The following is a 14,416-nucleotide window of genomic DNA, read 5'->3' on the forward strand; positions in this document are numbered from 1 at the left end:
AAGGTAAAGAAAACTAGGAGAGAAAAGGAAACTAAACTAATATGCCTACAATAACATTCACAAATAATTGCTTCACCTTCTGACCCACAGTCTTGATTTTCCACAGAGGTTAGCAATGTCACAGTACACTAAAAATTTCAATACACTATAAATATATTTCACCTCAGGCAAAACTCAAGGGCTTAACACAACTGAAATGAGTGTGTCTTGTTCTTTGCGGATATATGTATGACCTGCTAATAAAAGTACCAAACTCTTTGATGTTACTGGAAGCTTCTGTTCTTATTGTCACTTCATTGTGGCTTGTTATTATACTAATCATTGGCTTGTGTATAAGAAATATATAAGGGAAATTCTGAATATAAAGCATAGAAAGAACATAAATGGCTGTCCCTGAAGACACAAGCAGATGCATACATATAATGTATTTCAAACAGAACTTATAAACTTGGCTATGAAGAAGAGAATTAGCAGTAGTAAAACTAAAAGGTTTATTGCAAGTGACTACGGACTAGATCCTTGACTGGCAGGGGAGCACCCTCGAAAGGAGTACTTCTCCACTCAGGAGATCACTAACAGGGCCATCACTCCAGCAGCACACGTCTTTGTACTATGCGTGAGGCTGACGTATCTGTTACACTGGGACTGGAAGAGGTCAGCATAAGAACAGCCCTGCATAATTATCAGTTCTTACAGCACAGGAATACTGACATAGTTGAGACACTGCCTACGAAACCTGCTGTCTTCCCCATGCTCAGACTCTAGGTTCTCATCTATAGTGTTGCAGCAATTACAGGCTAAGTTTACAGCCCTGCTGCACATACGTAACTCAGTTGCTCCAGCCAGTCCTGTGACTGAGCAACAGAAAAAGGTAGCAACATGTTGGGTGGCTTTATGTTTGAGCCCTTAAAAACACAAGGTAACAATCTAGGTGAAAAGATGGTTACTTTCTGAAAAAATGATTATTAAGGCAGAACTACTCCTAATTATCTACCTACCTAATGCAACCCAAACCTAGCCCACCTGTTCTGTTTTCTACAGAAATGTCATTTCAGCATGTATATTCTCTACAGCAGTCATCACTGCAGTAGCTTCTGCCTGCAGAGGACACAGGTTAGAACATGCTTCTGAGAGCTGGAGGCGGGGGAGGGAAGAAACAGAAGGCTTACTGAAATATCCAGTCATACTAATTAAATTGTAAGAAGTCACAGATACCTTTACCAATGCTGCAAAATACTGCTCAGAAGAGAACCTCTTCCCCATGTGTCTTCTGAGAGCACCAGCAAATGACTTAAAAACAGATGACAGAAGTTTGCTCACTTTCTGGGTGTTAGGAAGTTGGCCTCAGAGACAGAATAGAAGTAACCAATTCACAAAGGAGCTTTAGCATCAGAAAATAGGCATCATTTATGCTTAATAAAGGCTACCTGAGATACCATAAACCAATAGCCTTTAAGCCTACAACACCCCTGACTAGCCTGCAAAAGCAAGCAAACAAGAAGCTACGGTACCTGACAGTACATACTATCTCCTGCAGGAAAGCACCACACATCACAGATGCCTAGCAGCCAGGATCACACACTGCAAGGTGAATGCTGCAGCCTTCCTTCTTCCCCACCTCCTTTACTAGAGTGCTGACCATCTCTAACAGTGTTAGCTGTGAGCACCTGGATTAGCGATGTGCTATGTGGGAACGTATGATGTGCTGACCATCATACCTCCACAGTCCGAAGAGGGAAGTTTCCAGATTTCTTGCACTAATTAAGTGGCATAAGCGAGCAGTACTGAGGCTTGGAACATGAGCTGCAGAGTGCATTTTACAACCCACAAGCAATACAAAGTCTGTAAGAAAAATACTGCATTCTCACCCTCTGAAATACTATTCCTAGGCTAGAAAGGACTTGCTTGGAATTTTGTGCATGGAAACAATGAACTACCTAAGCTCTATTGCCTAAAATAGTAAAACAGTAATCTGCACATACACTTTTTATAGACTCTGGCATCTTTGCTAGCAACATAAGGATTATTTGTTTATTTTATATACAAAGGCAGGACTGAGGCAGAAAGAACAAAGTGCAATAAGAGGCGTTGGGAATATGAGATCCGAAGCAGATACCTATTTAGAGCAATTCAAAGCTGCACGTAAGAAAAATAATAATAATAAAAAAATCTATTACTGAGACAGATGCTTCTGAGACAGGAAAATAAAATAAGAAAACCCCAACATCTGGAAATTAAAAGTGGTAGCAAAAACTGCAGGATTAAATTAAATAAAGATAATAGGTATGAACTCCTAGAAGGGCATATGTGAGATCAGCAAACTCATCATGAATTAGCTGCAAAAGGTAATTTTAAAAAAGATCATCCATTAAAAAGTATTTGGCCTTCAGTTTGTTGATCCGGCTAGAGGAATGTATGTGAGAATCTAAAAATTAAATTTTCATGAGCATTAAGTCAATAAATCCACCTATGACAAAACTATAAAGAAGCACTGGTATCCAGATAGCATATACAGAAGTTGCCATGTGTAAAATATTTGACACAATTAATCATTCTTATTTGAAAATCACTCCTGTGACTAGGAGCACTGTGACAAATAGGCAGTTAAGAGGTAGAATATACTATTCTACTGCTGCAAACAACACTTGATTCTATTTCATATTTCTACACTGTCACCAAAACACCACAGATCATCTATAAACATTTCAAGAGCTGTGAAGAGGCTGTTCCAGCAGAGTACCTTTTTGACTCAGAGTATCATTCTATCTCCTTTTGCTAGGCACCTCAAGTAAGTCAGAAAGTTAGCAAGTTTTTAAAGTAGGACATTGGCAAAAGTAGTTTTCAATATGCTTTAAAAAAAAAGTCACCAGTATTTCTGGCAGTCACTTTAAATACTCAGTTGTTTCCTCTTGTTAATTTTAGTTTAAAAGATAACAAGGTAACCAGAAGAATAATATTTTAGGTGTAGAACACAACCATAATAAACTAGCTAAACTAGCCAGATGCAAATATATACTTTTGTGTTATCTTTCCTCCACTGAAAACCTAGATATTATTAACTTATTTAATTAAATTATTCTCCTTCATTTCTTCCTCTGACTTTGAGCTCTTAATACCTGCACAATGTTGCTGCCTGCAAAACTGGCTCGTCTCCATATCCGCCCTCTGGCCAAAGCCTCGTTTAACAGGTGAGCCAGTTTCCGCTCCATCTCAGCCTGAAACACTTCCTCCTGAATTCGCTGGTCGACGACACCCAAGAGAACTACATTGCAGAGAAAGTAACCCAAGAACACAAATGAATTAGTAAGAGTTGTCAGTGTCTTTTCTGCAACTTCAATTATAAGCTTTGAGTCACCCTGTGACATCTTATGGACAATTCAAGAGCAGCAGTATTCATATGGGAATACTGCCAAGGTCAGCCAGAGGTTACACACTGGAATGTAAGGCTTTGGATGGGAAAAGGTTAAAAGAAATGTAAATTTAAAAAAAGGGGGGAGGGCATTTCTGGAATCTCATCCAGTCTAGACAGACCCAGAACACCGAAGAAACAATTCCAGGCCTAAAAAACCATGAACATATGAATGTTTAATGAATTACTCATAAACAACCAAAAGAGAAAATTCAGGTTAAATCATCTGCTGCAACTACTTTCAGTCATAATTTTATGTTCAGAAGTCAAGCAGAATTAGAGATGGGCAGGGCAAGCGCTCAGAAAAAATGGGAGGAGAGCAGCAGCAGCACCACATGGGGGAAACCAATTGGAGCCATGTAGTTAGGGTGTATCTTGCCTAGAGAAGGTAAAGATTAACAGCATGCCAACCGTGGCACAAAAAAATTGGTTAGTTGCCCTGTCACCTTCACTCCCCACCCTAGGCACTAGTGTCTGGGGCAGCTAACGGTGAGTGGAAGCCCTGAGGAACACCACATGGGAAACATCAAAAACTATGGACTTTCACTAACAGGATGCAGCCAGTAAAATAAATGGAGAGTGAATGGAGGGACAGTCATTCAAACAATCTAATTAAACAGCCTCAAAGGACAGTAAACCAACTCACCACTGACTGCAGTAAAATAATTCTGCTTTTATTCCTTAAGCTCTCCACTAAAATGGTTTACTTTTTTAAAAAAGCCTCTTCAGTAAATGTTTTCAAGTTTGTTTAATTTTTTTGAAGTTTGGTGCTTAGTAAATAGTTGTTTAGATATAATATAATTTTAATTATTATAATTTAAATCAAAAAATGATTTAAAACACTTTTTAAATTAAAAAAATTCACTGGCTATATCAGAAAAAAGGCAACATTTCCATAATTTCACACTGAGATCAATAGCCTCTCTCTACTACTTTCAATCATAGACTAAGTATCGCAGAACTAAATACCAAAATAAATAGACAGTGACCTAGGGCTATTATATACAACAAATTGAAGACCATTCTTGCCTGCATATTGAATTTCAATACCAGGGAATTATACTTAATAGCATGAACTGTATTCTGCAAGTAAAAGGCATAGCTACAGAAAATACTGCATGTCCCACTGTTTTGTGATTGTCATGATACTTCAGAATATGCATCGACTTATACCTTGGTAATCTGATGTTAAAAACCTCATTTTAGTGAGCATTAATCCTATCATTTGCCTATGTCATGAGTCATGTCACCTGCCTAGAAACAGCTACCAAATAATGAAAAAAAGGTATTAACACAGAGTGATTTTGCCTTTACAATAAATGAACGGGTTTACAGGACTGACCAAGCCCAAGTGTACTAGTTCTTCCCAGGCTGTCTGCAAGAATTTGGATTACAAAAGATTCCCTTGCAGCAAAGAGCGAGCAAGCTGCTGCAACTGATTTTTAAAAAACTCATGGTCAGGAGGCTTAGAAAATACGAAAGGGCATGACTTCTGAGCTGGAAGAACCTTTTTTAATGCAGGATCTAAGAGAACTTCCAGCAAGAATGGATAAAGCAGATCTAAGTTTGAAAAGGGGAGAGGGTATGGGCAGAACTGACCAAAAAAGCCAACATAAAACTCAAAGGGGGAATGACATTGGAGGTGGGATACACACATGTAATTCTGTTCCACTTTTTGAACATCATCTGAAATTGTTTATTTTTCTCTAAAAAAATATGTGGACTTCAGAAAATAGGCAGCCACTTGGTTTCCCACTTAAAGAGTAAACTGGTCCACTGGTGGGAGGAGACAGGGATATCTGAAAAACGATAGTATGTGTATATTGCCGTGAATTCAGGGTGGGAAAACTGGAGGAAGACAAAGTGTACCTAGGAGGCCATCCGCACCTTAACAGTAAGGCTGCTAGGCATAGCGTGGTCACTATTCAGACTTTCTGGGTTTGAGAAGCAGGTAGGTGCTACTGCTTGCAGGCAAACACAACAGCCTATGAGCATCTGTAAGTGACAGCTCAACCAGATCTGTGAATTACAGAGTAAAATATCCAGCAGACTTGGGTGGGAGTGATCTGCTGCAAATGAATCAGAAGAGATCAATGAAATGTGATGAGACTGTCTCACTTACTCTGAATGCATCTATTTTTAGTCTCTTGTATTCCTGGCATGTTTTAGTACAAAGTGCCATATATAGAGAAAATTTTAATTTTCACTTAAAATGAAAAATCCTTAAAAAAAAAAAAGTGGTATTGACAGTACATGCAACAGACTCCTTATGCCTGAGAGTATAAGTTGTCTCACTAAGAACGAACTGCTTTACAGACAAAAAGCCATTGTGTGTCCATTATCAAGGAACTGCAGTAGTTCATTCCAGACCCAGGAATTATATTTCCCAGATGTTCCAGGTCATTAGGCCTTTGGTTTTAGAATTTATGCAGCTCAGGCACATTATTACCTTGTAAACATGCAGCACCCCTAAGCTATCAATATTCATCTAGGCTATTTTCCCCACTACCAAAATAATTGCACTCTTATTTACTCACATGGACTGTACGTACCTGTTCTCACCCAGGAAGATTTCATCAACTGAGACACATTAAGCTTAGGATAATGAAAGGCTGGGGGAAAAATAGAATGGAGGAAAAACATCCGTAAGAACAGTATTCTCAACAACACATACACAAAAAAAAGCCACTTCATAATTTATACTGTCAGTAAGCATCTTATTTACACAGATGTATTACAACTCCTGAGGCTGTGCAGACCCAACAGTAAGGCCAGTGCTCTGAACATACACTCCCCAGTTCATCTCTGAACACAAAGAAGCTGACTGAAGCAGTCAGATTTATTACCTCAAAGATTTCAAGCTACTATACTGAGGTCATTGCTCCTAGAAACTTAAAAGTAAAGCTCACTGTCCAAATTCTGATTCTTACTGAGCTAATTGCAGGATGAGACTTTTGCTCAAAGGGTGATAGGGCAATTTAAGAGTGCCTGAGAATGGGAATACAACCTTCTTTGAGGCAGAAACTACATGGAAATATTAAGTATAAAGCAGAAAACTAAACAGACCTGATTTGTGTTCTAGGCTGGTGTGGGGAAGTACTATTTGAAAAACAGCACCTTGCTAAATTATTTTATAAAAATCACAAAATGAACATGTACAAGAGCATTGCTGTGGACAAATCTTGTGACTTATGTTTGACCAGTGGCCATAAGTTCTCTTTATTTCACAATTCTTCTGAAAAGCCTTGCTCCAGAGTGAAATCCTTGCCCCACTGAAGTGAACAAAGTTAATTTCTACTGACTTCAGTAGGAATAAGATTTTTCCCAAGGTTTCCACTGGAGTGCAGTAAAGACGTGTCGGGAAACAAGTGAAGATGGGGGCTGGGCCAACAGTTTACTCAAGGGATGTCTTAAGCTTCAGTATAACAAAAGTATAACAGAAAGAAAAAGGAACAGTCATAATTTTCTCAAAATATTTGATAATCCAGCTGCAGTTTGCTAAGCATTTTACAAAGGTTAATTTTTAATCCATTCTATGAATAGAAAGAATGAGGCACATAATTAAAATGATTTGGTCCATGCCGGATCAGTATTTAAAATGAAGATACCATGTTTTCAGTTCTAGAACTAGTATGTATGGCACTATTACTTGTTTCAGAGAAACAGAAAATTATTAGTTTTCTAATTTAATTATGACATGATTTGTAGAGTAGCTGACCTCTGTCAGTGTATCCACTCAAGCTTCATTTTCTAAAATCCAATCTTTTGCCCCTTAAAAACCTTTGTATTTTTTGCTAATGCAAGAGCAAAAGAATCACTAGTTACATTATACCTTTTATTTTTATAGGTTTATAAATAATCCTATAAAAAAATAAAATGTGACATTTTCTGAAGTCTTATTCCACCTTTATTTCAATAATAGCACCACTGGTTTCAAGAGTACCACTTGGGAGACACATTGTGACTTATTCTTCAGAGGAGTATCAAAATATGGGTCTTTATTCTGAATAGGAGACATCAGTACTCTGTACTCTGACCAGGATGCATCAAACTTCTAAGACTCAGACACAAAAAACCCACCCCACTGTCCACTTATTTTAACACATTTATTTTTGGTATGCTGCCGCATGGTTCTTCTGAGCGTAGCTTAAAAACTGGAGTGTATTTGCTCTGCTCATACAATTGTATACTTCAATTTAGAAATACAACCTGAACCACAAAAGCATAAACTAAACTGCATCTATGGTTTCCAAAGCTTGGGAAGAGCAAGATAAGAAAATCAAAAACTTTCCAATGGCAATACAACTTTGAACTGCTAACAGTTGGGTTTTTTTTTCTTCATTTAAACCAAAATAATGTTTTGCTTCAACACTTAATGTGCTCTTCATGTTTTTCTAATTAGTACTTGAAAATGATTTAATTCATGCAAATTGCTAGATGACTAGTCACTTAAACTTTACATGGAATTAATGAAACAAAAATAACAAGTCTCGAGCAGAAAATCTTAAAACTGAAAAGGAGGAAGTGCTCTGATCACTGGCAGCTAAATCTGGGTTCTAAAACCTGACAAAGGACGCATGAAATGAAGGACGCTTCTGAAATTTAGACAATGGTAACCAGTCAGAAAATCCAATTCTTTCACCATAGGTCACTCAGTGTCACACCAATGCACATATGGCCAGAGCCTGAACTCAGCTGGAGCCTCAGCGCTACAGGAACAACATATTTGCCAGATTCCTAATGCCCCCTAAGATCTAAAGATTAAAAACAGCATAGACTGATTGTTATTCTGAGGGGAAGATTGGATAGACAAAATGCAACTGTAAGTTAGATTGTGGCTGGTCTACTAATGACTATAGACGCATTAATAAAGTGCACACTATCATCATTAAAAGATCCTAATATGCACTCCTGAAGAGCCACACCGTATAATGGCATTGACTCAATACTGAGTGAAATGGCAAAGGGCCACCTAGTGATCCAGAAATCTCTCTTTCAACAGCAGTCTGAAGCATACTACTCTGGCAACATGCCCTTTGGCAGCAGCTCCAACAAGGACATCTCTGGCCTCTCACATGAAGACATGTGGGACCATGCATGACAGAACTGTTACCATACTGATCATTCTTATTTACGGCACTGGGAGGAACTATAATAGAAAGCATGGAGTATATGCACATTTTTGAATGAGAGAACATCACTTGAAAAGTAATATTCCATGGAAATATTGGGTTGCGGGTAACACTGAAACAATTTATCTGTTGAGAGTCTGATCCAAAACCCACTCCAGTAAAAATTGCCAATGATTTCTGCAGTCTTTGCACCATACCATATGATTTTATATTAACCTATTGACCTTGCACAGCATCTCCAAGGTTTCTGAAATAGATGCTACTCACAGCACTGAAAAAACATCAAGTCCCAAGGCAACTCTCTCTACTTTAAGCCATAACAAAAACAAAGATTTACTGCAGGTAAGGTCACAAAGGCCAATATCCCTCATCTAGTCCACAGCTAGCCTTTGGCTGTCCTCAGAGACATCTTCCAGCCATAAAGAGATACTGAATATATTCCTTCCTATTATTTTTAATGAACTAGTGCCTAGTGCTTAGATTGCGGTTTCTTCTTGCTGACATGTAGTTCCTGACCATCTAACCGAATGAGTTGACAATCTAAAATGTGAGATGGAAGGTGGACAGGGCAAAATCAGTGGGCAGAAAGATGTAAACTGAACCTTTTAGTACAGGTATGTTGCTGAAGATACCTAGAAGACTCTGAAGAAAATGAACAAACAAACAACCCGCCCCAAACCCCACCTTCACACAACATACAAACGCAAAGTCTGGAAGTTTTCATGCTCAGAACAGCCCTATTCCTGCACAGAGTAGTCCATTCTGTCAAACTGACAATTTTTCCTATTACCTTTGTTCTAAATGAGTGGGAAAAATCTGGCTAAGAAAACCTAATTGTTAACAATGTACTGCACAGGGACAACCTACCCCATTAAAAATATAAACAGTACATACAAATGATGTAAAAAAACCTAATGAAAGGACTGCATGTGAAAGGCAATGCGAAGTGAACAAAAACTAGGGAGCAAATACATACAAGCTCATATTCAGGATATCAAAGGCAAAGTTTCCCTTCACTTGGCCTAACAATGCTAAGCTACAGTGGTATTACACAAGTAGCTTTTCCTTAATATGAATCAATGTGAAACCCCTGACAGCTCAGCTCAAATACAAATCAGTTCTTTTTCTTCAGATGCAAACTGTAATAAAACTTATGAAAGCCTTCAAAAAATCAGGTCACCACCAAGAGCGCTAAGTGCTGCTGGGTCCCATAACTAAGGAGCAAATGGCATAGGGCAGTATGGAAAAACATTTTAAATTCACATATCAACATACCTTCCAAAACTCCTGAAAATTTTCATGTCAAAAGGGTTGTTCATAATTTGCACAGAACAAAGCAGCTACCTGTCAAAGAAAGATCTTCACAATAGCTCCCCTACTATATGACTGCTCCGTAGACCATGGGAGGGTAAGAATGAAGATAGTTCAGGGCCTAGGGAGCCAAAAGTATTTAGGCATCTCACTGCCAAAGTACTTTGAGGATCTGGCTCTTGGTCATCCTCAACAGACTGCTGATTAAGATGTCTCATGAAGGATCTGCCCAGTGCTGCTGAGCCTTTGGGCATGATTGCTGGGTCTGAATACCAAAGATCTAAAATCTCTTGGATCAAAATTGTGTCACAGCGACAGTGCAAAAAGTGCAGAAACAGCTGAAAATAAAAGTGAGGTTGCCCTGTTTTATAAAAACGTATGAACTATATTCATGCTTGCTGACAGACAGACCCATAGCTCTGAGCAAGCTGAGAAACTGTGTTCTCACTTTGTTGACCTATCAAATGGCACCATGTCTGGTATTCCAAAACAGTGAACATAAACACCTTGAAGCACTACAGAGACTGCAACAGAAAAGTTCAAATCAAAATGAGTTGTCCTGCAGTTAACTAACTCCACAGCAAATGGGTTGCTCAAATAATATGCAAGTCAAATACTGACAAGATACTCCTTGAGTTAGGGTACCATATCCACCAAATCCTCAGTTTTTATACATCATGGACTTCAGGCAGATCTCATCTTTCCTAAAAAAAATAATTCATTTTAGTGTATTTACTTGTCTCAATAAATTGAAATTTCATTTATTTCATTTTAATTTACTAAATGTATTTCATTTTATTTCATTTTTATTAATTCAAAATTATATGTATTGAAAATTTAGTCCAGACAAATTTGAAGGCTCTTCAAAATTTGACCATTAAGCAAACTAAGAGACACCAACAACGTCAAACTCTGACAAAGATCTTTGAGGTAAATGCTATGCTCTGTTGGCAGTATTCATTCAATATACCACGTCAGTAGTTAGGCCAGGTCTTCGAATGCAAGGGTGCATATATTTTGATTGGTTGGTTGTCATCATCCTTCCTAATGGAAATGTAGATCAGAAGCTTACAGCACAAATTAACCCAAAACAACAGCATTTATCAAAAGCTCCAGAAAGGAGTCTGGGACAAAGCATTTATCATAAAGACTTAATCACCATTGACGAGTAAGTCTGCCTTCCTACACTAAAGGTTTGTTTGAGGATTTGAGGTTTAGAGGTGTTTGGGAGATTTGTTGGTAGATTGGAGGGAAGGGAGATTAATTTAGTATTTGACGATAAGCACAGTCTAGATGTCTAGGCTGGAATTTGCAAGAATGATATTAGAACACTGCTGGCATATTTGTTAAGGATTGCAAATCTGAATGAACAAACAATTCCTGAAGCTTCAGAAACAAAATTAAAGAAATATCTCATCCACATGCTTGGATATGCTGTGGTACATACAGAAGCTAAATTTGCCAGGGAACAGCAGCCAACATCTACATGAGTTTTTTGCAAATCCTCACAGTAGTCTAGCAAAAGGAGAAATTCCATTGGGACCATTTTCCGTGGGTACTGTTTGGCCTTATCACTCATTCTACTTTACAATTTTCTCATTAACTCGTGAGCTACCATACAGCTCTCCTGGCATCAACCAGGATTCAGCCCCACTGGTTGGGAACTATAGGCATGCACATAACACAGGCACAGTTCCTGCTCTGAGAGCTTTTAAAAAAAAAAAAAAAAAAAAAAAAAAGTTACCTTTAGATTCCTTAAGTATCATTAGGAAAAGAATAAAAGGAGAACAGTGCAAATGCATGCTTATTAGGAATGTTTTTCCCTACCACCAGCCTGCCTTTCAGGATATATCGGCTTTGGTTGAAATTCTGTTCTCATTTAATTGCACTGTAGCAACACAGCACAATCTAGAAGATGGATTCTCAGCAAGGAGCAACCTGCAAATTCACTACAAATCACACTCTAGAGTATGTGGACAAAACTAAAAACTATAGGACCAAATGTGTGTAAAGTTCAGAAGAAAACAAGAGACTAAAAACAATACCCAAAAGACTAAAAATAATAAGCTCTAGGGCAAAGGTGCAAAAGATACCATGCAGAATGAAGAGAAATGTCTTTCAAGCAATCGAGGCAACAGCAATATTCAACTTTAATTCAGTGAAAGATAAAGAAGATGATCCACAATCTGAGAAGCTCTGTGGCCTCACAAGGAACAAAAGAAATGTTAGTTACCTGTGGACAAGGGTTCTGATTTTTCCCTTGGTGGCAAATCATAATATGCCAAGGATTTTGGTCCTAGCTCAATTAAACACAGCTACCACCGAACAGGTATAGTTTACGTGAGACCAAACGAGAGCCAAATTGTTTAAAGGAAATGAAAAGGACAATACAACAGCCTGCCACACTTTTTCTGTGGATTGTGGGAGCAGAGGGATCAAAATCCCTAAAAGTGAAAACAAAAAAGCTGCAAAAAGAAAAAAAGTACGTTTCCACTACTATGGTTACAGCATCCTGAGCCATCATCTTACACAGATTTAAAGTTGCTATAGAAAACAACTGCTTTTCATGGCAATTACTCTGTTTATCATGTCTTCGTTGACATACAGTAGAAAATGAACAGCAGCTGCCATTAGGCCTGAAATTTCCACTAGACACTTGACCGTGTAGAGAATATCTTTGTGTCAGGCCCTCAAAAAATAACTCAGATAATTAAAAACCTGCACTGGAATGCACAATGAGGTAGGATAAACTGGGAATTAATGGACCCAATTACATTAATGCCTGCCACCAGAAAAGGCAGTACTGTACTCTCACAATCTTTCTTATGTTCACTAGTCATTTTGGTCATGCAATAGTCCATCAGTGCGAAAGGATAAGTATTGAACTTGGAAATTTAGCCTTTTTATGAGCCAGAGGTCATCTGAAATATCTAACCAAACTTAAGTCATAAAAACTGAGTGTCAAGCAAACTCTGCTATGCAACCATTCCCCATTAATCTAAGTTTAGGATGGCCATGGACTGGAAAAAGTGACATGCAATGGATGTAGGACATAAGTGGAGAGATATGCTGGGGATATCTTAAAAGATAACGGACTACTTAAAAAAGAACTGCTACTAACAGATAACAAAGACAGACTGTATGAAGGCAAATATAAGCTTAAGTTGCAGTGTCCCAGGCTTACTAGAAGTCACAAAGCCACAGTTAAGCATGGCACAGAACCCAAGGCAGTAAATCTTGCTGAGAAGCAGAAAACGCCCGTGTGGACATAACCAAAGACAAACCTAGGATCACACTTCACAGCAGTAATGACTAGAGTGACTTTTTATTTCTTTTCTTTTCTTTTCAATATCTAAAGCAAGACCAGTAAAAATGAAGCCAGGTTAGGCACAACTTGACCAGTGCAGAAAGAAAGGATGCTGGCAAAAGTAATAAGTTATTATGACACTGGTACACACTATGCGAGCAAAGAGAGATATAGATTTGCTCTGCAAAGTTCCTGACACAAATGAGATATTTGAAGCTACATTGTAACTTATGTGCAGAATCACTTTAAAATTATACAGGAAAAAAAATAAAAATAGTATTTTTCAGTCCTGGTAACAGCAAGTACTCACGTTCAGCAATCTGCTGCACAGGAAAGCCGAGATAGAAGCTGAATTCCACCACAGACAAGTTTCTTAGCTGCTCACTGACGTCAGACCCATTTAGAAAACCATATCTATCTCGGATGGCAAAAACAATGCTCACAGGGCCCTGTCGAAATGCTACCCCAGCCCTACTCAGAGTTATATTCAGTATCTGAAAAACAAGATTGGAGCAAGGTTAGCAAAATCAAATCATTGTCATTTCCATTCCTTTCTTCACAGAAATTTTCTTCCTAATGTAAAATGGGACTTTACATCAGAACAGAGGAACATCAATTCCAGATCAGTTCAGCCTGCTAAGTCATAGAAGAGGCAAAGTTACATGTGCATTCCTCTTCTGAGAGTTACCTTTAAGGTCAGTTATAATCCATGATGATATGAAAGCTACTGTTCAGAAAATGATGGAAAATAATGCCTAAGACGATGGTCAGCAAAATACATCTACCAATAAAGAAAGTTTAGGTCGATATCAATCTTCATGGAACAGACAGGAAGAGACCATGATAAAGAGATAGCATGTAAACAGCTGTTCTCTTGGTGAAAACCTACTGCACCGCACACTCCCCGAACCTAACAATGGTCAGAAGCCTCATTTTGGCACCAATGTACACAGCAACTATGTCCATATAGACAAACCTCTTCCAGACAGGAAGGAAGTATTTAAAATACAGGTTTGCTAAGTTGATAGTTCAAAAAACTGTTTTGCATGATCTGTCTTCATTTTATCCATGTATATTTTGTCATTCGAATGCACTGTTCCAAGCACATCTCTATGCACTTTCAACTGTATGTACTATAAAGCTTATGTTTTATTTTCTTCTATGATTTTATTTTTAGGGTACCGTAAACAGGCATTTAAGGTGCTAGTTAAACAACACAATACAATTTTTACTAATTTTGTTATTACAAAAAAATTG

The 14,416-nt window shown here is 38.1% G+C and overlaps 1 protein-coding gene across 4 annotated transcripts in view; it reads right to left on the reverse strand.

Annotated features, from left to right (window-relative positions):
* KIAA1549 (KIAA1549 ortholog) overlaps positions 1-14,416 on the reverse strand; it is a 154,856-nt gene that overhangs the window by 53,189 nt on the left and 87,251 nt on the right. For all 4 annotated transcript variants that reach the window (XM_067308142.1, XM_067308156.1, XM_067308134.1 and 1 more), the window contains exons 6-8: positions 13,470-13,653; positions 5,962-6,021; positions 3,117-3,262 (exon numbers count right to left, since the gene is read on the reverse strand). In XM_067308142.1, the coding sequence (XP_067164243.1) occupies positions 3,117-3,262; positions 5,962-6,021; positions 13,470-13,653 (390 nt within the window). The remainder of the gene's footprint in view (positions 1-3,116; positions 3,263-5,961; positions 6,022-13,469; positions 13,654-14,416) is intronic.

This window comes from Apteryx mantelli, chromosome 1 (genome assembly GCF_036417845.1).
Source record: "Apteryx mantelli isolate bAptMan1 chromosome 1, bAptMan1.hap1, whole genome shotgun sequence".
In the NCBI taxonomy this organism is placed as follows: domain Eukaryota; kingdom Metazoa; phylum Chordata; class Aves; order Apterygiformes; family Apterygidae; genus Apteryx; species Apteryx mantelli.